Consider the following 27,249-nt stretch of genomic DNA (forward strand, 5'->3'; position numbering starts at 1 on the left):
ATTTTTTATCTTTTTTGAATGATCAATTGTCTCTAAGGGTGCTTTCACACCTGCCTCATTTAGTTCGGTTGAATCGCACTAGAGTTCGTTTTCCCCTTGGTGCGGTTCGTTTGGGCAGCAGTCGCACTCGGGTGCACACCAAAAGCGGACCAAACAAGCATACTGGGACCTCCTCGAAGAGGTGGTCTTAGTGCGCTTTCAAACGAACTCTGGAGCGGTTCGTTTGTGGTGAGAACATGATCCGACCTCGAACAGACCCAACTCCCAAAGAACTGTGCGTTTTTGGACTAAACCAGCTGCCGTAGTCAAACAAAACTATTATTTAGATTGTCAATAGCGCTCCCTTTAAGCCATGACAGACTACCGCGTTCTGCACTCTCACTAAAATCTCATCATAAACACTGAAGTTGTCCGCACTGCACAGGGAATCTCTTATTTATATCGTGTCTAGACTTTGTTGTTTATGAGGGGATTTGCGAAAGGATAAAGCTTGTGCACATACATTGTTGGTTCTGAACATACATTGGCCCTCATTTATCATTCTTGCGTAGAAACGGGCGTATATGTTGGTGTAAGATTATGCTTACACTCCTCTCACCGCCTGATTTATGAAGCTGTGCGTACCTTTGAAATCCAGGTGTACGCAATACCTGCCCTTGGTAAATCCCGCGGCTGAAAACGATCGTCATTAGAATAACACGCCCCTATATATTCAAGTCTCCGCTTCCCCCACGCCTTCATTTTACGCCATGGACACACGGAAGACGGCAAAGAAGAGAAACTTCTCTGACGTGGAGCCGAAATTACCTATCACAATGCAATATTTTACAGCACGTCTTTTGAATTAGCATTCAATTTCGAATCACGTTACATGTATTGGGCTGTACAATAGTGATGATGATGATGATGTGATGTGGAGTACCATTCATTCACATTAATAATTGCATGACAATTTGTAATATTCTTCTTATTATTAGTATGATTTGTATTATTAATGACGCTTGTTATTTAGAAGAAGAATGTCATTATTATTATTTGTATTATTATTATTATTATTTAAAAGAAGAAGAATGTATTTTTTATTATTTTGTCAGTCTGAATTATTTTTTGGTCATTGAAAGCCTTTCGTTACCGAACCCAGTCCGTGCGCACCTGCCGGGCCTAACCATGAAACGTCAGGGTAAAGCGCACAGGCTCGCAACTGAAGGAATACATATGCTTATAAATCAAATGCTTTGGTAAAGTCACACAAATTAAACATTGAAGTCCATGTTGCACAAAAATAAACACTGAAGTTTATAATTACTATGTTGTTGTTGTTTTTTTTTTTTACAGTGGGTCATAATATATCATATCTTTTAGTTTGTCAGTGCATTTTGTGGTGTTAGGAATGGTTTTTCTGCGCATTTCCGCACTAACTCAAAACGTGCGTACACCACCTCCTGAGCTGGCGTAGGATTTGAGCGTGCCGTACGCCAACGTCCATATTGATAAATCTCAAAGTCACCGTGGTTTTGGGTGTACGCCAGGTGTACGCTGGAAATTTGGTGTACGCACTTTTGATAAATGAGGGCCAGTGTGAGCAAATTCTCCGCAAGTCAGCCGGATTTTGCTCCTCTTTGTTTACTTCCAGGAGTTCTGTTGGAATTTTCCCGCACGTTAATTCTGACCAATCGAAGTGCAGTTATGGAAATATGTTCAAGACACATCTGGCCAACGAGTGATGTGGATGTTGTCACGTGACTATATTTTGGTTCGTTTCATCAACTCATCAACTGATTCGGACCAGAGCAATCAGTGTGGTGTGAAAACGAACCAAAACCCCTGAAAAATGCTACAAAGTATAATTTTTCGCCCTTGGTCCGGACCAAATGAACCGAACTACAGATGTGAAAGCACCCTAAGAGTCGTCTAATAGGTCAAGGGACTAATTGGCAGCAATTCTGCAAGTTTTAATAGTTTCTGAAAACCATCAGTCACTTACCCTTTACAGAGGCAGGTTTAGGTTGTTTAAATATTATCTATTTAATTGTATATGTAAATAATGGCCTCTATAAATGTGATCGCCTGTCCCTTAAATTGTCGAGTTAGTTTATCCTGCTTTCTTCTTTTGAATTATTTCACTTGTCAACTTTTTTAATACCATTATAACAATGCAAGCCAGAAATATTGCATTTGGCAGGTAGTTTGATGTGAAATAAGGGAGAGGAAATTTGTGAGCACACAGCATGTCCTCAAACACACTGGAAATACGAATCGTGTTGTACCACACTGTATGTGTCTAATTTTACTTTAGCCTTTATAACATTATATCTTAATATAATGCCCCTTGATACTGAAGCATTTTCAAAAACTCTACTTTACTACTACTCTACTTTACTGACTCTACTTTATGGATGATTTCAATCTGTAATTATCATTCAGAATGGAAGAGAGATCACAGAGAACCAATAGCTGGCAGCTAAACAAGAACAAATAAATCAAACCTGAAATGCTTTTAAAAGAATATGTTCAGGCTCATATTTCTGCCTCTTTTCCAGCATTAGTGGGGAACTGACCACTGCCATTTATTATGTTATCTGGAAGCCAATTCATGTGCATTGCGGTATTTGTTTTTAGCGATTAATAATCAAATCATTGAGTTTAGTGCATTCAATCAATTCAAGCAGCATACAATAGAAATTCCAACAGCAATGATAATAGGGATGCACCGATATGAACATTTTGGCCGAAACCAATATGATAAATCTTTATATTTGAAAGCCGAAGCACTTCAACATACAGCAAATCATACATACAGTACAGTAGCCTAGTTCGAAATCAGTGTACATGTCACGGTGTGGGTTTTGTGTCTTGTTCCTTGTTCTTGTCTGTCATGTGATTCCCTGTTTGGTTGCCCTGTCCTCACCAGCTTGCCTCCAGTGGATTGTTTCATAACAGAATCCTCGACCAAAATATGGACCCAGCAATCCGTCTCTTTCGCCTCAGCAAAGGTGACCGCCTGATTGAGAGGTATGTGGAGGAGTTTTGCGAGCTCTGCTATGGGGTGGACGTTGACGATGGTGTCTTGAAAGACATGTTCCGCTACGGCCTTACGGACCTCCTGGAATACCTTATGCCTGACAACACCCCGCAATGGACGTTAACCCAGTATATTGACATTGCCATTCGGATAAGTGGCTCGATATTTACCAGGGGTTTTGCAGAGCAGGTGCCCCGCAACCCCACAGTACCTGCCAAGTCTGAGTCTCTTCACGTCTTACCTGCCAAGCCTGAGTCTCTTCACATCACAACTGACCAGCCTGATCTTCTTCACATCACGCCTGACCAGCCTGATCTTCACGTCACGCCTAACCAGCCAGATCCATTCCAGAGCCACATTATAAGATGGCCGCCCCTCCCGAGTCTCTTCATGTCATGCCTGTTCAGCCTGATCTTCAAGTCATGCCTGTTCGGCCTGATCTTCACGTCAAGCCTGATCTTCACGTCATGCCAGCGCTCCACGTCAACCCTGCCAAACTGCGCTCCACATCAGCCCTGCCGAGCATGAGTTTCTTCACGCCGGCCCTGCCGAGCCTGAGTTTCTTCACTGCGACCCTGCCGAGCCTGAGTTTCTTCACGCCGGCCCTGCGCATCACGTCAAGGCCGCCGAGCCAGAGACTGTCCACGTTGTGCCCGCCGCACAAGAGACTGTCCACGTCGTGTCAGCCGCATAAGAGACTGTTCATGTCATGTCTGTTCCAGTTCATAACCCCATAGCTTCCCCCAAGAATGTTTTTTTGGGGGGGGGGGGCAGTAGGTCCCTGAATGGGATCATGGAGGCCGAAGGGTTATGTGAGCCTGCCATGTGTCTTGTCAATTGTTAATTGTCTGATGATTGTTCACAGGTGTTGTAATTAGTCAGTGTATTTAAGCCCTCATGTTTGCCCTGTGTCTTTGTCGAGGATTGTATGTTTCTAGTGTTGAATGTTTCCTGCCGTTGTTCTTGTCTCATGCCATGCCATGCCCTTGTTTTATGTTTGTTTATGTTTTAAAAAGTAAAGTTTGCGTTTGGGTCCTCACCAGCTTGCCTCCAGTGGATTGTTTCGTAACAGTACAGTGGAGAAAATAGTTATTTGATCCCCTGATGATTTTGTAAGTTTGCCCACTTTCAAAGAAATTAATGGTCAATCATTTTTATGGTAGGTTTATTTTAACGGATAGAGAGAGAATATCAACCAAAAAATCCAGAAAAAACACATTATATATAGGTTATAAAATTTGCATTTTAGTGAGTGAAATAAGCATTTGATCCCGAAGCTAAACATAATTTAGAACTTGGTGGAGAAACTCTTATTGGCAAGCACAGAGGTAAGACGTTTCTTGTAGTTGGTCACCAGGTTTGCACACATCTCAGGAGGGATTTTGGTCCATTCCTCTTTACAGATCCTCTCTAAATCCTTAAGGTTTCTTGGCTGTCGCTTTGCAACTCGAAGTATCAGCTCCCTCCACAGATTTTATAGGACGGTCTGGCGACTGGCTAGGCCACTCCAAGATCCTAATGTGCTTCTTCTTGAGCCACTGGCCACTTTTTCTTGCCTTGGCGGTATTTTTTGGGTCATTGTCATTCTGAAAGACCCATCCAATACCCATCTTCAGTGTTCTGGCTGAGGGAAGGAGGTTCTCGTCCAAGATTTTACTGTACTTGGCCCCGTCCATCAGCCCCTCAATACGGTGAAATCGTCCTGTACCCTTAGCAGAGAAACAGCCCCAGAGTGCCCCATAATGTTTCCACCTCCGTGCTTGACTGTAGGGATGGTGTTCTTGGGATCAAAGTCAGCATTTCTCTTCCTCCAAACATGACAAGTTGAGTTGATGCCAAAGAGCTCCATTTTGGTCTCATCTGACCACAGCACTTTCTGCCAAGCCGTCTCCGAATCATTTAGATGTTCATTGGAAAACTTCAGACGGGCCTGTACATGTGCCTTCTTGGCCAGGTGCTCAAGTGCACCTTGCGGGTGCATTAGTTCTGGGCTGATCCCTTACCTTTCTCATGATCATCCGTACCCATCTTGCATGGAGCTCCAGACCGAGGGCGATTGATGGTTTTGTATTTCTTCCATTTCCGAATAATGGCACCAACAGTTGTCTCCTCCTCACCAAGCTTCTTTCTGATGGTCTTGTAGCCCATTCCAGCCTTGTGCAGGTCTACAATCTTGTCCCTGATGTCCTTTCACAGTTCTTTGGTCTTGCCCATGGTGGTGGAAAGGTTGGAATGGAAGATACAGATTCTGTGGACAGGTTTCTTTTATACACATTACGAGCTGACATTAGGAGTATTTTCTTAAAGTGACAGGACTAATCTGTGTTTCATATGGGCACATAACCAATCTGTGGGAAGCAGAATTCTTGCTGGTTGGTAGGGGATCAAATACTTATTTCACTCGATCAAATGCTAATCAATTTATAACCTTTATATAATGTGTTTTTTTTCTGGGTTTTCTGTTAAAATAAACCTACCATAAAAATGATTGACCCTTCATTTCTTTGTAAGTGGGCAAACTTACAAAATCTTACAAAACTTACAGGGGATCAAATAATTATTTTCTCCACTGTAAGTTTTAAAATTAATGTAACACTCCTATGACCAACATTCTTTATAAAAAAAAAAATCTATTGCTTTACAAATAAATAAAATAATGCCTAAATAATGCAAACAATTCATTGGACAACAATGCTTGGGTATAAAGAATAAAAATGCATGTGCCATGGATAAATAAAATGGAATAGCCTCCGCATAGACAATAAGGAAATTATTTTAATTAACCCATATTGTTGATGAAAATAATACGAGAAAAATAAAACTGCTAGTTATTATTAATAATGCATCAATGTTTTTGAAAAAGAAACGTCTTAAATTAATATTTCTGTTTCAAATAACAGCATTGCTGTTTGAGCTGCGTGCGCTGAAGCTGAAGAACTGAATGAACACCGGGAAACTAAAGCGCTTTGTTAGCGGGCTTATTAATTCAACCAAACGCATCCTACATGGGATTAATCAGATATTTATGCAACATAAACATATTACAACGTCTATATATGCACAAAATGACGCAACTTGAACTTAAGTTACGTGCTAGTCAGAATGTGTAACTCCTGTTGTAGATGCGTGCTTCTTGTGTTCTCTTTATAATGTTATGTTTATTTTTATTTAATTATAATACTACATAAATAAAATAAATAAAAATCTATTTTCCCTTTTATAAATGGAGTGCCACACAACTTACACAAGAATTACATCATCAAAGTCTGAAGAGAAATCTAATTGAAGGCCTAAGTACACAAGCTTTAAGGCTTGTCACTCATGATGGTCAGGCTGTCACATACCTCCTGACAGACATGACTATGGCTCAAAATGTACATCATTATTTATAATCTAACGTCTGATTAAACGATTCGGTCACTGATTTTGGCCCTCCAAAACCATTTCGGTAGCCTAAATTTTGGTGCATCCCTACTTATAATGAGAGGATTTGCAAGATTGCAGAGCTCAGCACTGGACAAAAACTCTGGCATTTTGGGATATAAGTGGATTCTAACTTAAACACGCCTGATTGGCCATTGTGTTCAAGAAATCAACAGATATGTTTGTGATTGGCTACATTGCTCAACGTTGGAAAAACATGTTGTAAATAGAAACCTTTGACGCACTCAAGAGCGCAAACACCATCTTGTTTGCCAATATGCTATTATTACGGAGAAAACTGATCCTAGACCAGCAGTTATGGGCAGCTTTTCCCTCTAAAAGCAATCACAAGCAGCAGCAGTCAGTGGTTTGAGACAGAAAATTCCATGCTAGTCTCAAGTCTGTGGCCAGAGGAAGGCTAAGCCTATGTGTACTTGACACACTTCATTTGTGTTTCAAAGGTGAAAGAAAGTTTCATGGGTTTGGAACAACATGAAGGTGACTAAATGATGACTGAGTTTTCATTTTTGTTTGAAGTAACCCTTTAAGGACTCGCTGACAAACTACTGCAAAAAAAGCACTGAATCAGTCCACATTTCAAATCTCTGGCACTGTCTAGATTATTAATTGAATTTTCAGACTGTACCACCTCTTTCTGACTGATGACTGGTTCTAACAGTCCTCCGGAGCTCCACGTTTTCTCCACAACTCCTGTGTGTTTCTGTTATTTTTTCTGCTGCAGGCTGTTCTCACCTGTGCCAGAATACTGGGTCCAGCACCAGCTTCCTGTCTCCAGACCGCTCTTCATTGTCAACGGAGTAGTCATCTGTGAATGTCTGAGGTGGCATGAGCAGGTATTTTACTGGTATTCTATTGTGTAGAGATTAAACAGAGACTGAGACAGACAATTGTCTGAAGTGCCACAATATTATCTGACAGTAAGGTGCTGCAGAATAGCCCCCAGGGAGTGATTCCCACTCTACTCCAGCTTCTCGGGGTGCTGAAGAGGTAGTGAAGGGGCCCATCCATTAAAAATAAACAAAGCTTGTCACTCCAAATCATTCTCACGAGAACAGCTTGTGCAACAACACAAAACCAGAGAAGGTGAAAGAAACCAAGGGAAGATAAAAGTCCCCTGACAGTCCTTGGGATTTTTCATAAGTCCTGAGGTTTGACAGCACTCCCTGAGTACTTGGGTTTTCACTCTTCACTGCATTTGTTTAAGTGAAGTGAATGACTAGGTGCCGGGCTCCAAATGTATTCCAAGTCAAGAGAAAATTATCACACATAGGGTTCCAAATACAGCATCGCAAAAATTAAAGAATTCAACTTTTGAATGGAATTTAACTTTTGACCAAATTTCAATTTCAATTTCAATTTCAAGCTTTATTTGTCATTGCATAAATACAGTGTATTAACACAACGAAATTCCAAGTGCTACTCCAGATCAGTGCTTTAGACAAAATACACACTAATAGATAAATATAACAGACAAACAAACACCCCCCATCCCTTTCTCCCCTCCCTCCCCGACAACACACACCCTCCCACACACATATGTGTACAATAGCAGCGGTTTCGACATAGCAGCAGGTTTCAGCATACAAGTTAGAATATTCGCAGATGAGATCATGTCTAGAGGCAATGTGGTTGGTCATGACAGGAGGATAGTGAGAGGAGGAATTACCTTTATTCCACAGGGTTATTGTTTGTTCAATGAACGTATGGCCCAGGGGAAAAAGCTCTTTGTTAATCTGGCAGTGCGTACTCTCATTGACCTATAGCGCCTGCCAGAGGGAAGCAGGTTGAACAGGTGGTGGGCAGGGTGGACAGTGTCTTTGAGAATAGATCTAGTCCGGTTGAGGCAGCGGGAGTTGGCAAGCTCTTCCAGGGAGGGAAGGGGGCAACCTATGGTCTTTTGGGCTGAACCTATGACCCTCTGCAGAGCCCTCCTGTCTGCCACCGAACATCCCGCATACCATACTATGATGCAATAAGTGAGTACACTTTCAATGATTGCCCGGTAAAAGGACACCAGCAGCTTCTGTTCAAGATGGTTTTTCCTGAGAATTCTCAGGAAGTGTAGTCGCTGTTGGGCCTTTTTTGTTATTGCTTTAGCGTTTATGAACCAAGAGAGGTCTTCAGAAATGTGTACTCCCAGAAATTTAAAAGATGAGACCCTTTCCACGCATTCGGCATTTAGATAGAGTGGAGCGTGGGCTGTGCTGTTTCGTCTGAAGTCTATGATGATCTCTTTGGTTTTTGTTGTATTCAACAGTAAGTTATTTGATGAGCACCAGTATGACAGTTGCTGGACCTCGTCTCTGTACTCTGTCTCATCCCCACCTGAGATTAGACCAACCACCGTGGTGTCATCTGCAAATTTTATGATAAGGTTGGAGGGGTGAGAAGGGGAGCAGTCAGATGTATAAATAGTGTACAGGAGTGGGCTCAACACACAGCCTTGAGGGGAGCCAGTGCTGATTGTAAGGGGACAGGAGAGATGATGACCAAGTCTCACTTGTTGTGATCTGTTTGAGAGGAAGTCTTTTATCCAAGCGCAGGTGGAGGGAGGGAGGTGTAAGCCCAAAAGTTTTTTAATCAGAATGTCCGGAATTATTGTATTAAAGGCTGAGCTGAAATCTATGAAGAGTAGTCTTACATAGCTGCCAGGGTGTTCGAGGTGACTCAACGTTGAGTGAAGGGTGATGGCAATAGCATCCTCAGTAGAGCGGTTTGCCCTATAGGCAAACTGGTGAGGGTCTAATGATGGTGGAAGGCAGGCCTTGATGTGCTGGGCAACCAGCCTTTCCAGGCACTTCATTACAAGTGATGTTAGTGCGATGGGCCTAAAGTCGTTCAGGCTTTTCCATGCTGATGTTTTTGGAACTGGAATGATGATGGCGGATTTCCAGCAAGATGGAACTATGGCTCGGGTCAGAGAGATGTTGAAGATCTTGGTGAAAATCCCCGTTAGTTGGTCTGCACAGGCCCTAAGTACTTTCCCTGGTACTCCGTCGGGTCCAGCCGCCTTCCTCGGGTTCACTTCCCTTAGTGCTCTCCTCACCTGATGTTCCTGGAGGGATAGTGAGGTGCAGGTGAAGGATGGGGGAGGAGTTGATGGACCATTCACCTCGAACCGGACAAAGAAACTGTTTAATTCCTCTGCCATTGTAACATCAGGGGGGTTAGATGTGATGTTGTAGCCCTTGTAGTTTGAAATGTGTTGTAGTCCCTGCCACACTTGACGTGGGTTCTTGTCCACGATGTATCCCTCTATATATAAATTTGCAGGTAGCATAAACTATTTTGGTCAATGCACTGTCAATACATCAAACCGTCAAAATCAGAACTTTCAGCATTCGCCAATATCCATATATTGGAGTCTGCGTAGTATTGAGCATGAAGTGTAGCTGTGGTATCAAGTCCCCGGCCACACTCGTGCAGAATCGGTTAGTGCACGACGTCACCCCCGCCCCCCAACTAACTAAAACCAAACTTATTTTAAAACAACTCATTATGCCAGTGTGAAATAAACAGTTATGGAAATGTAGAAATTAAAGATAAAGCTCCAGTCTCCTCCCGAAGATCATGAATAAAGTCTGTTAGTGCCTCAATGGTACCTGTCAATCATGACGTCACACCCCCGTTTTTATAGCATCAAATAACTAACTAAAACCAAACTTATTTTTTTTTTAAAACGAACACTTGAACTTACATCAGCGTGATAAAAACTACATAAAAAGACAGAAACAATCTTTGGAAAAAAAATTTGAAGAGTAATTTGATTGTTTATTTTTTCTCACGTCCCATTAGATTACATGGAGAGGGCGGGGTTTATAACCTATACTGCTTCCAGCCACCTGGGGGTGATCGAAACATTTTGGCTTCACTTTTCAGGACTTGTGCGGCACACTTGTTGATTACGTGTTTACTTGCACGAGGGAGAGACAATGGGTGTTTCTCAAATGGAAAACTGGATATATCGGCTGCCATGTCATCAAACGTCGCTTGGTAGGGATGGGCGATATGGACTTAAAAATATATCACAATATTTTCTGGAATTTTTTTACGATATCAATGATGATATAAATATAATACCATATTCACCACTGTTTTTGGCTACAAGTGATAGCTGCATGCAAAGTAAAATGTACCCTTCATCAAATAGGCTCCTATAAAATACCAATTACCGTACTTAAAATAATAAAAAAAACAGTAAAAATCCAAACACCATCCCTTGCAGAAATGGAAAAGTTGCATATATACGTTTCTTCTGTAAAAGTGCAGATAATGTTTAAATAGTGCAACTATACTGAAAAACATCACACAGTAATAATTCAAATCATTTACAAGTTTTAAATGTAAAAAAACTAACAACGAATAGTTATACTAATACTACTACGAATTCTGATACTAATAACAATATAAACCGCACTAAGGATTGATGAGCTGCTGGGTTCATGAATATTATCACGTCTGCGTTTGCACATTAGTTTCTGCTTGCTCATAAAAGCTGAATAATTCCAAATGAACTCCATTATTTTTTACAGGAAAATACAACAAATAATATAATTTACATGTAGACGTCATGTACACTTCAATTCTGCATGGTATGTAAGACTCTCTCTCTCATCGAGTGTGTGGGAAACACTGAGTGCTCTCAGCAAAGTGACAGCAAGTCGTCCGCCTCACACTAGTGTTTACTGCGCGTCAAATACACTGTGTATTCATTGAGATAAACTGATATAGTGGGCTTTACGGATCACTTGACGGAGAGCGAAACTCTCATTCTTGAGCTAAATGTTGTTAAAACACAGATGACACCTATTTACAATCACAGTAACCTAGACAACGAGCTACAATCCAATTCTCCTGAAAACGAGCTTTATAATATAAATTTGTCTTAACCGGCCGATTGAGAGACAAGTCCGAATAAGGGACCGTCTGCAAAGTGCAAATCCCAAAACCCTTCTGCACATTTTATATTATTTAACACAGCGGTTTTCAATAGGTGAGGCACGCCTCCCCTGGGGGGCGCCAAAGAGCGACAGCGAGTCAGTTTATAATACGCGACTTTTTTTTTTGTTTGTTTTTTGTAAATCGCGTTAAAACAGCACGGGTACGGGTTCCTTTTCTAATAAAGGAGTGGTTTCAGTTTAATATGTTGCAGGCTCATTTATTGGTAATAAATAATAAATTATAATGCTGAAACTAAATAATCTAATAATATTGGGCTTGTTTTGGAAGCTCCCGTTGCTTATTTGTCTCGCGAGAGTTGGCAACTCTGGGCGCGACACGCGAATAAAAAAATAACTGTATGCAGCCTTATTGATATCGGTAAATTCGTGTATTAGCTTTAAAAATTAAAATGCATCGTTTCCTTGTCCCAAGTCAACAGAAGAAAGCATTAAGAGAGGAGACAGTCACGGGACCCAGCAAAAAACGTAGGAAATATGATCCTGAGTATTTAAAGTTAGGTTTTACCTGGTCGGGGTCCGAGGCTGCACCTCTGCCGCAGTGTGTGGTCTGCAAGGAGGTGCTAGCAAATGATAGCATGAGACCATGCAAACTTCGGCGTCACATTGACACTAAGCACACGAATTTAGTGAACAAGCCTGTTGGACTGTTTGAATGAGCTTAAAATCTGGCTGTCTAAAAACTTAAGCCTAAAAACCTAAAAACCTAAGAGCCTAAAAACTCCAGCTTAATGAAAACAAATCTGAAATTACAATATTTGGTCCACAAAATTGCAAAAAGAAGATCCTTGCAAAATCCTTGCTCCACTAGAAATGACGGTGAAAGATAGTGTGCGAAATCTTGGTGTAATAGTCGACTCATCGCTTAGCTTTGACAAACAGATAAATTCCGTTGTAAAGAACAGCTTTTATCAGCTTAGAGTGATTTCTAAGATAAAACCCCTTCTCTCTTTTAAAGATCTGGAGGTCGTCATCCATGCTTTTATTACATCAAGACTAGACTACTGCAACTCTCTTTATGCAGGGATCTGCCAACGTCAGCTGCGTCGTCTACAGCTGGTGCAGAATGCTGCAGCCAGGCTTCTAACTGGCACCAAAAAAGGGACCACATCACTCCTGTACTACGTTGTCTTCATTGGCTACCGGTTCATTACAGGATTGAGTATAAGATTTTACTAATGGTTTTTAAAGCGACGCATAACATGTCCCCAAACTATATTGTTGACCTTTTAGGATCGTACAAATCAGGCAGGACATTAAGATCAACAAACCAACTTCTGCTGACAGTCCCTTATTCCAAAAAGAAGTCAAAGGGTGACCGAGCTTTCTCAGTTGTGGCTCCCAAGCTGTGGAACAGTCTTCCCGCTCATATCCGTCTAGCCCAGACAATAGAAATGTTTAAGTCCCAATTAAAAACGTATCTTTTTAACCGAGCTTTTAACTAAGTGCATTGTACATTGTAGATATAATTCAGTCTCTTTTAGTTTTCACTATCTTAAAGTCTTTCTACACTGTCCTCACTATATTGTTATGCGAGGGGGTATGTCTAAGAGTGTATGGTCTTATTTTCTTATATGCTTTATACATGAATGTCCTACTGTTTTTAGTTAACTGTGAAGCACTTTGGGCAACTACGTTGCGATTAAATGTGCTATATAAATAAATAAAAGTTGAAGTTGAAGTTGAAGCCAGTTGAGTTTTTTGAGAGGAAGCGCGATGATTTGCAGTCTCAAAAAAGCATAATAAAGTCGTTTGGCACCATTAACATGAAGGCGACAGAAGCTTCTTATCGTGTCGCGCTACGTATAGCGAAGGCAGGCAAACCCCATAACATCGGCGAAACATTGCTACTCCCTGCAGCTAGAGATATGTGTTCAGTGATGCTGGGAGAAGCAGCTGCTGCTAAACTTGACGCGATCCCTATCTCTGACAATACCATCCAGCGACGAATATCAGACATGGCTTGTGATGTCAAAGAGCAGGTCCTGGACTGTGTTCGTGAAAGCCCCTTTCACGCCATTCAGCTGGATGAGTCCACTGACGTCGCACACTGTGCTCAATTGATGGTGTACGTTCGCTTTATCAAAGAGCACAGTGTGCAGGAATATTTTTTGTTTTGCGTTTCTCTACCCGCCCGCACAACAGCTGACGAACTTTTCAAGGCCTTGAATAACTTTTACCAGGCTAATTGCCTTGACTTGGGCCGGTGTTGTGGGATATGCACTGATGGGGCAAGAGCAATGACTGGCCGTCACAGCGGTCTAGTAAAACAGGTGCAGGCAGTTGCCCCTGCGGCTGCCTGGAAGCACTGCATTATCCATCGACAGGCTTTAGCAACAAAAAGGATGCCCCAAGAATTGCGTGCCGTTCTTGATGAGGCTGTCAAAATTGTGAACTTAATTAAATCGCGTGCCTTAAACGCCCGTCTGTTCTCAATCCTCTGCAATGAGATGGGCGCTCAATTCCAGCAGCTGCTCCTGCACTCCGAGGTCAGGTGGCTCTCTCGGGGCAAAGTCCTCACCAGGCTGTGCGATTTGCGCGAAGAAGTCCTCCTCTTCCTCACTGAGATTAACTCCCCACTGGCAAAACATCTGGCAGACATGAACTGGCTTGCTATGTTGGCCTATCTCTCCGACATCTTTGATAGGATCAACTCCCTCAACACCTCTCTCCAGGGCAAAGAGTGCCACGTCTTTTCGGCACACGACCAAGTGTCTGGGTTCAGGAAAAAGCTGGACTTGTGGTGTGCTCGTGTTGAACGAGGTTCGGTGGAAATGTTCCCAACCCTGGAGGATGTTGCGGAGAAGACAGGGCTGCCTCTTAACTCTGTCCAAACGGTCATCACTGCGCATTTGAATGGGTTGCGTGACCAGTTTGGCGAGTATTTTGGAGAGGACGCATTGGGAAATCAATGGGTGAGAAATCCGTTCTCTTTCCCCGCCACACCCCCACCTTTTAACACAATACCGAGATATTCAAAAGAGGGGTAGTTACCAAAGTATGCAGTTGACAGTTAAATGTTATGTGTTCCGTGAACAAACAGCGTTGTCGTTCATTGATCAGTCAGAGCTGTCCATTGTGCTGATTTTGTTCGAGCCGCTTTTTCAGCCGTTAGGTGTCGTCGTCGGTAGTTTTGGTGCCGATTACACGTTAAAGGGATAGTTCACTTCAAAATGAAAATTCTGTCATCATATAGGCCTACTCACACTCAAGTTGTTTCAAGCCTGTATGAATTTCTTTCTTCTGCTGAACACAAAGGAATATATTTTGAAGAATGTCAGTAACCAAACAGTAAACTGGTCCCATTGACTTAGAAAAAAAAATACTATGGAAGTCAATGGTTCCAGTTAACTGTTTGGTTACTGACATTCTTCAAAATATATTCCTTTGTGTTCAGCAGAAGAAAGAAATTCATACAGGCTTGAAACAACTTGAGGGTGAGTATATGATGACAGAATTTTAATTTTGATGTGCATCACTTTAAGCATGTTTTGTTGACTTGTGGTTAGGCATATGCTACTGATGTTCAGTGATTTTAAAAGTAGCCTCAATTAGGGCTGCATGAAGTTGGAAATTATTTGCTGTTGCAAATAATCATTTATGAAAGCACTTCAAAAAATTTTTTTAGAAAATAAAATGTCTTCAAATACAATATTAAAAAAGATTTGTTATTGATCAGACAATCAGTTGTTATTGAAACTCATCATTGCCTGGAACACACAAAAGATGGCATTTACTGCAGAGGCGTGGGTTAGGGCAGGCAGACGGTGTTTTGGGGAAGGGGGGGGGGGGCTCGGCTGCCCTTACCTACTCTAAGGGGAGGCTCACATTCACCCAATTTGAAAACCCCTGATTTAACATATTCAATAGCTTCACTGTGATACACTGTAGGCTACTGTCACCGAATTCAGTTCCAATAACTTTACCCTTTTTAGAAAAAATATTCAGTAACTTCACACTGTTATACAGTGTAATGCCATCAAATTCAGTAAGCAAATGTAATGCAAAAGCAATGGTTGTAACTATTATGTTAGCTGCGTACAGTACCAATATAATTTGTGTAAAGAATAGGCCTACTTATTTTTTATGTGCAATTACTTCCCAAACTAAGTGTTGTATAACCAACATTAGAGCAGTGATGTGTGAACTAAATTTGGTGTGTTACAGTGAAGTTATTAAATATATTTTTTTATAATATAAAATGTGCAAAAGCAGTGCAGTATGACCAGTGGGTTTACCATTGATGTGTAAACTGAATTGGGTGGTTTGTAACATTGAAGTTAATGACTATTTTTATATTTTTGACTATGAGTTGATGCTGTAGTCGTTTTTTGGGTTATATTGCACTTTTCAGATGGTCCCTTCGGACTCAGCCGCCTGCTCATAGAGATCCATTTAGCCTATATTATAAAGCTCGTTTTGAGGAGAATTGGGTTGTAGCTCGTTGTCTAGGTCACTGTGATTGTAAATAGGTGTCGTTTGTGTTTTAACAACGTTTAGCTCAAGAATATTGATCCGGGAAGTTTGAATAGCCTATGTGTAATGTATTGCCAACTTCACTGAACTGCTTGAGTTAAGCACTGACCGCATTTCTTTATATTTGAATCCAAGCTCAAACACTATGAAACACTCCATTAACGTACGGAGCTCTGAAACACTGCCAGCGGGACATTAAACAGGAAGTGTCTGTCCGAGCTGCCAACAGGTTTTGCGTGGGAACGCAAATATCTTTGCGAGGGAACGCAAAACTTTTGCGTGGGAACGCAAAACTTTCGCGTGGGAACGCAAATATCTTTGCGAGGGAACGCAAAAGTTTTGCGAGGGAACGCAAAGTTTCTCGGGGGAACGCAAAAATTTGAAAAAAAAAAATTCTCCCATCCTAAATTTTTTTCCACCACCACGTCCCTTTAGGGGCTCCGTAGAAAAGCATAGTTTATCATGGGTGTTCGTTGTATTGTATTGTTGTATTCGTTGTATCTAAGTTACTTGCTGTGGGTATAACGTTAGATCCAAACACACCTGAAGAGATCATCAAGGACCATCGTGTTTGCTCAGTACATTTCACTAAGGACGACTATTTTGAAAAAATGGAATTTGCCACACGTACGGACCATAAACGTGTGCTGAAGGATAAGGCCATCCCATCTATAGCACAGACAGGACAAAGTGGATCACCTGCGGCTGCGGTAAGTGTTCCGTTATGTTTTTAGATGACTAGCCTACTGTAACAGTGCCATTAGCCAGATCTAATGTAACGTTAGTGACAGTGACACTATTATATGAATAGGGTGGTCACTACTATTGTAGTTGTTCCCGGTCTCCATGTATCCCCTGTAAGGCACCATTCACATATAGTGCCTAAAAACGCGTAGAAAACGCTAGGCTTGCGGCATTCTGAAAAGTTTAGATGTTTTTATCTCGATGCGGCGCAGACGCGCTGGGAAAAACGAGCGCGTCGCACCCCGCGCGCCTACATTTGAAATAACGAACTCGAGCGCGCAAAAGACGCGATATGTGGGCAGGCCCTAATGTTAGTATAGACCTTATTCGCAAACACCGGAAGTAGCTAACCGCGGCCATATTGTTGACATGACATCTGTCCTGCTGCCCCTAACCGCGCGCAGATTTGAGTTGAGGGGAGCAGTAGCCTGGCTTCATCTCGTCGGTATCAAGAGAAGATAATGCTATTATTTGATGTGGGTCCACGCCAATCAAGCTTAAGTAAAGATCCGTCCTTATTGCCACCTTTGCCAGCCGTAACTTATCCGGATATTTATAACGATCTCGTTCATACAGTATCCGTATACAAACTACAATGCACCCCAACAAGGCAACATAATGAACGACACTCGTCTCATTCGTGGAGGTGGAAAAACAAATTCTTTGTGACATGCAAGATTTGTTGTATTAAAATGTAAATGCAAAAGAAAAGGCATGAGAGTCGGTTGTTTTTGTCAATTTTAAGTTTTCATTTAAAATGTTTGCGATTTTAATAAGTACATGGTTACATATTTGACCACTTGCTTGAGCAACTTATATAGAAGTAATGCATGGAATAATTGGCTTACTTTGTTGAAATAGTGAGTATGTGTTAAAATAAAAATAGTGAGTACCAGGGTGTTTGTGGTACAGCCGCGGATCAGTTACGCACTGCAAACGCAGCATATAAAGTATTGCGCGTCCTGCTTCTGTACCGTATACGCACCGCACACGCATTGCACACGGATTATGTGTGAAACCTGTGGTAAAATGATGGGAACAGACTTTTCTGTGGGGAGTTGGCTGAAAGTTTAGCCTATTTATCCTAGCTAGCCTCTCCTGCGCTGGCTCAACTCTGTCTCCTTCCCTTCACGTTTTCTGACAGTCGGTAACTTATCGCAATCATAAAAACTAACTCCGGGGTTCTTATTGCTGTTGTTAGAACAGCCGTGTATTACACAACACACCATCACGCTGTTTAAAAAAATAAAAATACAGTGATAATACCATGGATAATACCGACGCTGCCTCGCTTGTCAATTGACAGACTGACAGTTGCCGTGGTTTCTATGTCAACAATATGGCCGCCGCAAACATTGATGATACAGATCGAATAACATCTATTGTTTTGTCACGAACGCGCTCTATACTATCGCCCCAGTAACAAATGAGCGGAGCTAGAGGTAAACTCAGGACTGTAGCCTTCACCTTGCTAATGAATCGGATTTTTTTTTTTTTTTTTTTGAGAAACAGTGACCTTGTCCAGTACGGGTAGGCTACTGTCTGTGGGTTCATTGTGCAAAAACAATTTGCTTTGTGCTATTAATTTCCCCTTATTCTAGCCTATTGTAATGCAATTATCTAACATTACTGTATTATATGCTGTTGAATACATTTGGTTCAGCTGTAATAAATTGCATTTAAAATATATCGATTCCTGTAATAATAATTCTTTATTCGTGTTCTGTGATATTTATTAATCAGGTCAGCGTTTTTGGTTGGAATTCTATGAAACATCATGGTATTACCTGGTCTCCACTGTTTATTGTCGCAGCTCTTAACAATACAGTGAACACCCATGATAAACTATGCTTTTCTATCTAGTAATTGCTGACCCTATACTCCAACTCTGAACGAACTCTCTGCTCCTCATCACGGTGCGTCTCAGGTGCTGCGGTAATCACTCCGCCCAAGTAGCAGTGCTTCGCCTTCTGAGAATATAGTTCCCAATATTTATACGGTTAAAAGATGGCTGTGTCTCATATCTGATCTTGTTATTTGTACACTTTGTGACTATACAAATCACAACATGTAAATAGGAAAATGTTTGCGTTATTTTGTCACTTATTGGGATTAGTATGCTAGCTGGAGCCATTTACATCCAGTCTTTGTGCTAAGCTAGGCTAGCGGTGGGTGCGTCAGATAGAGTTACAGCACGCATGGAGATGAAAAAGGTATGTATGGACTTATCTAACTTTGGGGGATATGGTGAATAAGCTAAAGTCCCAAAAAGTCGGAGTGTTCCTTTAACACAAAACTGACAATAATGTAAGCCACTGGCAGACCACAGACAACTGTCATTCACTGTATTGCATTAATAGAAAGCTAGTTAATATAAAGATTTGTGATGAAGTATTTTTCCAAAATTAAGTTTTAATAATATTTTCGTGCCATGGATGGACGTGGGGGCGGGAACATGTGTGACATAGCCATGCACGCTTATTAGACCGCCTCATTTTAGCGTTTAATTGCTGAGGAGGAAACTAGCCTACAAGCCTGGAAGGACGCAGTCTCGGTAGGATTCAGCCTTCCATTTGAGAAACACCCAAAAATGTCTCTCACATGAGATCATAGCAATATTAAACTACAATCATCCAATGATCCAATCAATTCCCGATGGACAAAATCAAGTGCCGCCCTACATTTTTTCTTGTTCAAGAAGCTGTTTCACTTGCACATACATCACAGTAAGGAAGAAAAGACCATAGCAACTTCCATTTCATGCCGCCTTTAAGCACTAGATGTTGACAAGACACCATTTGCAATAGAATAGAATAGAATAGAATAGAATAGAATAGAATAGAATAGAATAGAATAGAATAGAATAGAATAGAACAGAATAGAATAGAAATATCTTTATCATCCAACGGGGTGGAAATTTGTCTTTGGCTCACCAAAACACTTTTTGGATTACTTGATAATCATGAAAATCACAAAGCCAAGAAGAGTAGAATTTCAATGCTGAAGCTCAAGTCAAACAAAACAATCTGCAATCAGGTGGTGCAAGGTAAATCTCATCTTTCCGACAGCTAAACCTTGATTGGATCTTTTCATCTGCTTGCACTTGAAAGGACTTGACTTGATAGGTCTTCTTCGCAGCCAAGTCCCCATTCAGTCCCTCACTTTCTCTCTTAAGGCTACACATATACATTTATTTGCAATATGAGAAATGTTGATAGCTAGTCTTACAGAGTTACTGCCTGGCCTCATTTCATAAAATGGACAATCCAGCCTATAATCACTACAATAGGCTACTACCGTCCATAATCAATCCTCCTTCAAGTTTTCCTTATTTCCGAGATTCTATGAGAAGCACTGTCTTGCTTTCCAAACATACAATTACATCCCATCAGTGCAGATATAAGCCTGGAAAATGACTGGTTGGTTGAATTTCACAATTTAACCTAATTAAAACATAATTTCAAAATAAACTTTGATTAGATTGTATTAAACAAATAAATAGGCTACTGTTAATAAAATAAAATAAAATAAGAATTAGATTAACTTGATACTTAACTTCTCGCTAATAGCACACTGAGGACACACACACACAAACCATTTACTTCCATCTCTGAACTTTATTTTTGCGACATTTATGTTTTGCAGTTTTTAAAGTGTCAGTATGATAAGAGAAAATATCCCCCCCCCCCCCCCAAAAAAATCTTAACATGAGATCATTAAAAAAAAATTAAAGATAGTTACACTCTGTGCAGCTCATTGTAGGTAGTAGAGTGACAGCTCGTTTTGGAAGAGACTTTATCTATTTTTTGCATTTCAAATTGAAAGAATACTTGGTGGAAAATGTAATCTTTTTACGACTCACCGTTGATGCAGACCTCATACGACTCACATACCACATCTTCAAACAGACATCCTGTGAAAAAATCAAATAAAAATCATTATTGTAATGGAAAGCCATAATGAAAAGTGTGCGGGAATTCATAAAAACGGTTTGTTCAGCCCCTCAGTTTTCTACTGATCAGTATTTGGAATGCAACCCGCAAATAATCAGCCATGTACGACTTCTAATTAGCAGGACTTCTAATTTGTGCAGTAAAAAGCTTTGAAATAACCTTATTTTTGATAAATACGCTTTGGTGCGACACTAGATGCTGTCACTTTTAGCGCATGCAACAGCGCGATTGCGAGTGTGATATTGTTTCCAGTAGCTATACAATAGTTCAATAAACAAGTTAGTATTGAGTAACTTACATTTTAGAAGCAATATCATCAATCTATTTTGCTTCACCAGCGCTAAATGTACAGCAACAGTTTCGCGTCTCTGGACAACACACAGTTCCGGCGTTCCTAGTATCGCGGAATGAATCGGTTGAGCACATGACTCACTTGTTTAGTTCCTTATTAATTCAGCTGTGTCTCATTTTGAAGGCTGAACCCTTCCGGAAGTCGCATTTGTCGGCTACATAGGTCATCGAAATGTCTCATTACAGAAAAGCAACCATTATAAAATTGACTGTTATTTCTTGCGAGTTGTAAATTACTTTGGAATAATGGTTACTTTTCTGAAATGAGACCGCATCAATGCGGCTGACAAATGAGACACAGTTGTTGACTGAATCGGTTGAGTAAATGATTCAATGACTGACTCATATTTGTTTAGTTTCTGAATAAATCGATTGAGTGGATGAATCATTGACTCGCTTATAAAGAAAGTCACCTGTCGGCACTCTGCACCTACTGGCGTAATAGTGTAATAACATGCAGAAAAAATCCCACGCTTAAATCCAAGGGTAGTAATAAATCCCGATGGTGTTGAACTGTGTATCAGCATTGTAAATTTATGCTGTTAAATTTAGCACTCTAATGAATTATAATGTGTCATTTATTTACATAAACAGCTTACAAAGACATTTTTTGAGTAGATCAGTAGCTCAATAAAGGGGAAAAAACAAGAAGGGACAGAACATTTTCAAAAGAAATAAGAGAGAAAATGTGATATATAAAATAATAATAGCAGATGGACAAGTTGTTACACATGAAAAAAGAGGAAGAGAAGTGCTGCAGTTTGCGATCCACAGAATTCCTGTCATTCACAGTCTTTAAAGGGGTCATCGGATGCAAAATTCACCAATGTATCTTTGCTGTGTGTGGACACAACCACCATACAATGAAAAAAATCCATTCACTCCTTTTTTTTAATCATCAATAAGCCTAAACACTCTCAATAATCAAGCCGTTTGGATTTTCTGAGCAATATGATGTCATATTGCTCATGCTCCGCCCACGACCACTGACAGACTGTCCCGTATTAGCATATTTCCACCCTCAACCATTTGTATACTTTCTGCCCATAGACTGTAAAAAAAATGGACAAAGCATCTGTGACGTCACCCATAGACTTTCTGAATAACGGTTTTGAGGCCGTTTATATGGGCGGCGCCATCTTTTGAAAATCTTGGGAAACCAAAAACAAAAATAATGACTTTATTCAACTATTAATTTTCTTCCGTGTGGGCCTCTGACGTGAGTTCACGAGAGCGCCACGACGCATGCGCGATAACTGAGAGGATGATGCAGATGGGTCTCGATGTAGTGTTTAAAATTGTTCTAAAGTGTGTATTTCCTAGATGTCTGAACCATGGGAAACCAACGAGAAAACGTAAAAGTGCCTTACCAATGCCGCAAAATGAATGGCTTACCTTTCACACTTTCCCATCAAATGATCGTGAGCATGACGTCATCCTCTTAGTTCTCGCGCACGCGTCCTGGCGCTCTCGTGAACTCTCGTCAGAGGCCCACACGGAAGAAAATTAATAGTTGAATAAAGTCGTTATTTTTGTTTGTTTTTGCTCACAAAAAGTATTCTTGTCACTTGATAAACTTAAGGTTGAGCCACTGCAGTCACTTGGACTATTTTAACGATGTCTTTACTAACTTTTCTGGGACGGCAGATGCAATTACCTAGCAGCCTATGAAGGAGTGAGACAGCTCTCACATTTCATCAAAAATATCTTAATTTGTGTTCCGAAGATGAACGAAAGTCTTACGGGGTTGGAACAACATGAGGGTGAGTAATAACTGACAGAATTTTCCTTTTTGGGTGAACTAACCCTTTAATGGTTCAGTGCAAAGAGCAGCTCTTGATTCTATTCATTGACCTCAATATAGAGTCATTCAGCACTAAGCACCACCTTCCACTGAATCATCTGCGGAGTACATAGAGTAAGAATAATTCAGAAATAACGAAAAAAGAAAATAACAAAAAGTTTTTGTAATTATAGTGGACATCATTTCTAGAGAGATGAGGCAGGATTAGATGCGAACACACAGACTGCTGAGGCTGAACCGACCAGAACATAAACTGTGACACAAAACAGTTTGCTGTCTCCATGGAGACAGGACTGAAAGGGAGCTCTTAGGTGACAAGAGGAAAGATTACCAAGCTTTGTACATGTGCCAATGTGTGTGTGTCCGTGCACATGGCCAAGGGACTCTTTAGAAACTGTCTTTTGATAAAGCACAAGGGAAAGACAAATGTCCCTGACAGGGAGAGGGAGGGAGAGAGAGAGAGAGAGAGAGAGAGAGAGAGAGAGAGAGAGAGAGAGAGAGAGAGAGAGAGAGAGAGAGAGAGAGAGAGAGAGAGAGAGAGAGAGAGAGAGAGAGAGAGAGAGAGAGAGAGAGAAATCAGAGCTCTCATTTTGTCTTTCCCTTTTTCATTACCACATACATTTATTACATTGTTCACAGTAGAGAAATGTTTCATTTTTTTCCTCCTTTCTCAAGCCTCTGAGATGACTTTATAACCTACACATTTGCTTTATTATCCGTCTTCCTCTTTTCCTGTCTGTATGCCCTCACAGCTGTCATTAGTGTAAAAATCATAATTCATAAAAGAGCCAAGGTTCATGTCACTGTTGCCGACCCAAAAATGAAGAATCAACAAACTAGAGCAAAATAAAGTCTGCGAAACACCTCATATCTACTCAGAAAATCATCCTAAAAGATATTAGAGTTGAAGTGAAGCGCAGCTATTGGCATGCTGAATCAGAAAGCTGGCTGTAATAAATGGCCTGTCAATGGTGGAGGGAGGGTCAGGGGAAGATTATATTAAACATGAAGACAGTCCCACACTAAACTCTGCTCTACACACTGTTTAAAGCTCAGTAATTACTCCTGGGCACTCAAGTCTTATCAAACCACTCAGCCTATTTTATTAGAACTTGTCAGAATTCTCATCAGCATTCCATATTAATTACCCCCGTTCCTCACACCGACGTCTGTCTGGATAAAGCGCGTTCTGCCTGCTCCTAACTCCTAAATCAGGTCGACAAAACCATTTGTTATCTCGGAAGAGTGTCCACTCACGCAGGCTGGCCTGTGCTTGTTGGCTCCTGAGGTTGACTAAAAGGAAACATAATTAAACAGTAATAGCTTTTTCTTTTCTTTTTTCATCATAGGGAAGACAAGGGTCTCCCATGGCACAGCGCACTAAAGAGAAACACTTTGGCAATAGATTACCACGTTCCACACTTGTTTTGTGCATGTTAGAAATTGTCAGTAACAATACTGTATAATGATGAGAAGACAATATGTAAGGTATCATTATTTTTTGGGGTGATAATGACAAAATAAACCCAGACAAGATTATCAAGGTATTATAATATAATTAAAGCTTTTGCTAAGAAAACAAATGTCCAGACCATGTACAAATCAATTGGTCTAGCAACAAGAATTTTGTAGTCCTATGAGTTTGAGCTCATTTTCACTACAAACGATACATGATATGCAAGACGGTGGCAATTGCGTTTGGATGTAATGCGAGAGCGAGTCTACGGTGTGCCACAAGGGATATGAATTTTGAGAAATTGAGCCCTCCCTCGATATTGGGTCTACATCAACTGTCAGTTAATTTAGGAGTACACGCAAATTACTAGCTACATACTGCATAATAAAACAAAAAGTATTTTTCATATGAATTTTTCCCATAGGAAAAAAATAAAAAAAAGTTTAAAAAGCTATAAGCCATGAACCAAATCAACCAGCTATAATAGTCCGTGAGGCAAACCCCCAAATTTCAGAAATTTGTCTCATAAGAGGGCACCAATGCTACTCTTTTTTATTCAACAGAGGGATGTCCCTGGACCACAAAAATGCATGATAGCAATTCTTAGTGGGTAGCTTAAGGTAAAAAAAAATCACCAATTTTTTGTTTGACCCCCCAAACATTTGGCAAATTCCATTTACGGTCGGTTATTTCTATAATTCATTATTTTTGGTACCAAAACATTCATACTTGGTGATATCTAGGTTGGAATTTTGTCGAAATTTTAAATTGTTTAAAAAATATTGTTATTGTGATAATTTTTTTTGCAGAAAACATAGTGGTGTACAGCTTTAACTCATTGTTTTAAACTTAAGACCAGTCTGTAAATGCCTCCGTTTAACAGGTAAGAATGAATTTTGCAATGAGGGTGTGGCTATCGAACAAACGCTCTCTGGCTATTCAGCGACTCGCAAGCTCGTTTAGAGCGGGGACCAAGAGTCCCCACAGAACCTTTCTGAGGATGCTAGGCCTCATGGCCTCTGCTTCATAAGTACGTCCGCAGAGTATGCTACACATACTGCAGTACTGGCTAAAACCACAGGTTTCCCCCCAATCATGGCGCTCAAGCCATCTCTATATCAGGGTAAACCACGGCTGCACCAGAGCCCTGGTCGAAACCCAGTCTCTTGGAGTCAGGGGTGAGCTTGGACCAGCACGGAGGGACGGTTTCATATCAACTGCTTAGAATTGCTGGTGGTTTTAAAACCTTTCTACCACGTTTGTCAGGTCACCATGTCCTGGTCCACACGGACAACACAACAGTAGTGTCCTATATAAACTGCCAGGGGGGGGGTCTCCTCTTATGGGCAGAAAACAACCTGCGCTCGCTGAGAGCAATGCATGTTCCACGGAAACTGAACCAGGAAGCAGATATGCTGTCCCGGGGCAATGTGTCCCCAGGGGAATGGACCCTCCATCCCCAAACAGTTCAAATTATCTGGAGTGTTTTCAGGAGGGCAGAGGTCAAATTCTTTGCCTCCAAAGACAACTCTCACTGCCCAATATTTTTCTCGAAAAGCAGGAATGCGCTGGCCCACGAATGGCCCAGCCTTCCCCTGTATGCCTTTCCTCCAGTCTTGCTCCTCCCTCAGGTCATAAAGAGGATCAGGGAGGGCAGACACTCAGTCCTACTAGTGGCCCCTCTCTGGCGGACCCAACCTTGGTTCCCCGAGTTGATTCTGCTGCTCACAGCAGCCCCATGGCCAATACCCCTGAGGAAAGACCTAGACGAACAGGAAGATTTGGCACCCCCCGTCCCAAACTATGGGCCCTTAATGTGTGGCCCCTCGACGGGAGCTAGTGGAGCTCCCAGCGAGTGTCCTGAGCACAATCAATGAGGCTAGAGCTCCGTCCACAAAGACGCCTCTATGCTCTTAAGTGGTCTGTGTTCTCTGGCTGGTGCTCAGCAAGAAACCAGGACTCAAACCTATGTGAAGTGTCACCAGGACCCAAACCTATGTGAGGTGTCACTGATACAGTACAAACAGTCAGAGCAGCTCTTTATGAGCTTCAGGTGCTCGCACAGTGCTTGATCACAAAGCAAAGATTATGCCGATGGCTGGTGGATGCTATGGCTTTAGCATATGCCTCTATGGGCCTGCAATGCCCCATAGGCATCACAGCTCCCTCCACTAGAGGCATGGCCTCCTCCTGGGCATGGTCCAGTGGAGTATCTATTGGCAATATATGTATAGTGGCCGGCTGGTCCTCGCAGTCCATCTACGCCAGGTTTTATAACTTGGAAGTCCCTGCACTGCAGGCACATATCATTTCTGTGTGATGAAGTCAGCCTCAGTGAGCCAGGCCCATCATAATTAGGGCTTTTGACCGTTCAACACGTCATGCCAAAAGGCCCTTGCTTCGGACCCTTATGCAAGCATCCTGACATCAGAAGATGTCGTTGCTCTTATCATAGCACAGCGTGATTGGGTTGGTTCCCCATAGCGTATAGCTACGCAATACATATGACCGTTCGAAGGGAGATATATTGAACCATATTTGCACAAAATATTATTTTGTGTTAATATAATTCCAAAATTGTGTTATATTTTCCTTATTTTGTTGTATATTTTCTGTCCTAAAGAGCATATATATTTTATTTTATTTTTAATTTCACAGTGATATCTCATCATAAAAGAGAAGATCTAAAGCAATAGATATGTCAATATAACAGTTTATCAATGTTGAGATTTAGTTCGTATAATTAGAATTTTTCAGCACAGTGAAATGTAAAATTGGTATTTGTCATACCTTAAGGCTTAAGCTACCTACATGGCACTGTTATCATGCATTTTTGTGGTCAGGGGGCATGCCTGTTTTGAAAAATAACCTTTAGAATTGGTGCCCTTTTTGATACCAATTTTCTCCCCGCCTCACGGACTATAAGGTGAATCACAACATTACAAACTGATGCACAAAACTGTGTGCTTAATGAGGGAATAAACTACAATTCTTTGAAGTCTTGTGAATGACTGATGAAATGTTGATTATATACTGAAAAA

General features: G+C 41.1%; 1 protein-coding gene across 1 annotated transcript in view; it reads right to left on the bottom strand.

Annotated features, from left to right (window-relative positions):
- Window positions 1-27,249, bottom strand: part of ptprn2 (protein tyrosine phosphatase receptor type N2) — a gene marked incomplete at its 3' end in the record, with an annotated part of 132,853 nt that overhangs the window by 56,617 nt on the left and 48,987 nt on the right. Inside the window, exon 2 of the mRNA XM_056244497.1 lies at window positions 20,507-20,557. Within this exon, the coding sequence (XP_056100472.1) occupies window positions 20,507-20,557 (51 nt within the window). The remainder of the gene's footprint in view (window positions 1-20,506; window positions 20,558-27,249) is intronic.

Source organism: Rhinichthys klamathensis, unplaced genomic scaffold, assembly GCF_029890125.1.
Source record: "Rhinichthys klamathensis goyatoka isolate OS25496 unplaced genomic scaffold, OSU_Roscu_1.1 h1tg000993l_1, whole genome shotgun sequence".
Classification (NCBI taxonomy): domain Eukaryota; kingdom Metazoa; phylum Chordata; class Actinopteri; order Cypriniformes; family Leuciscidae; genus Rhinichthys; species Rhinichthys klamathensis.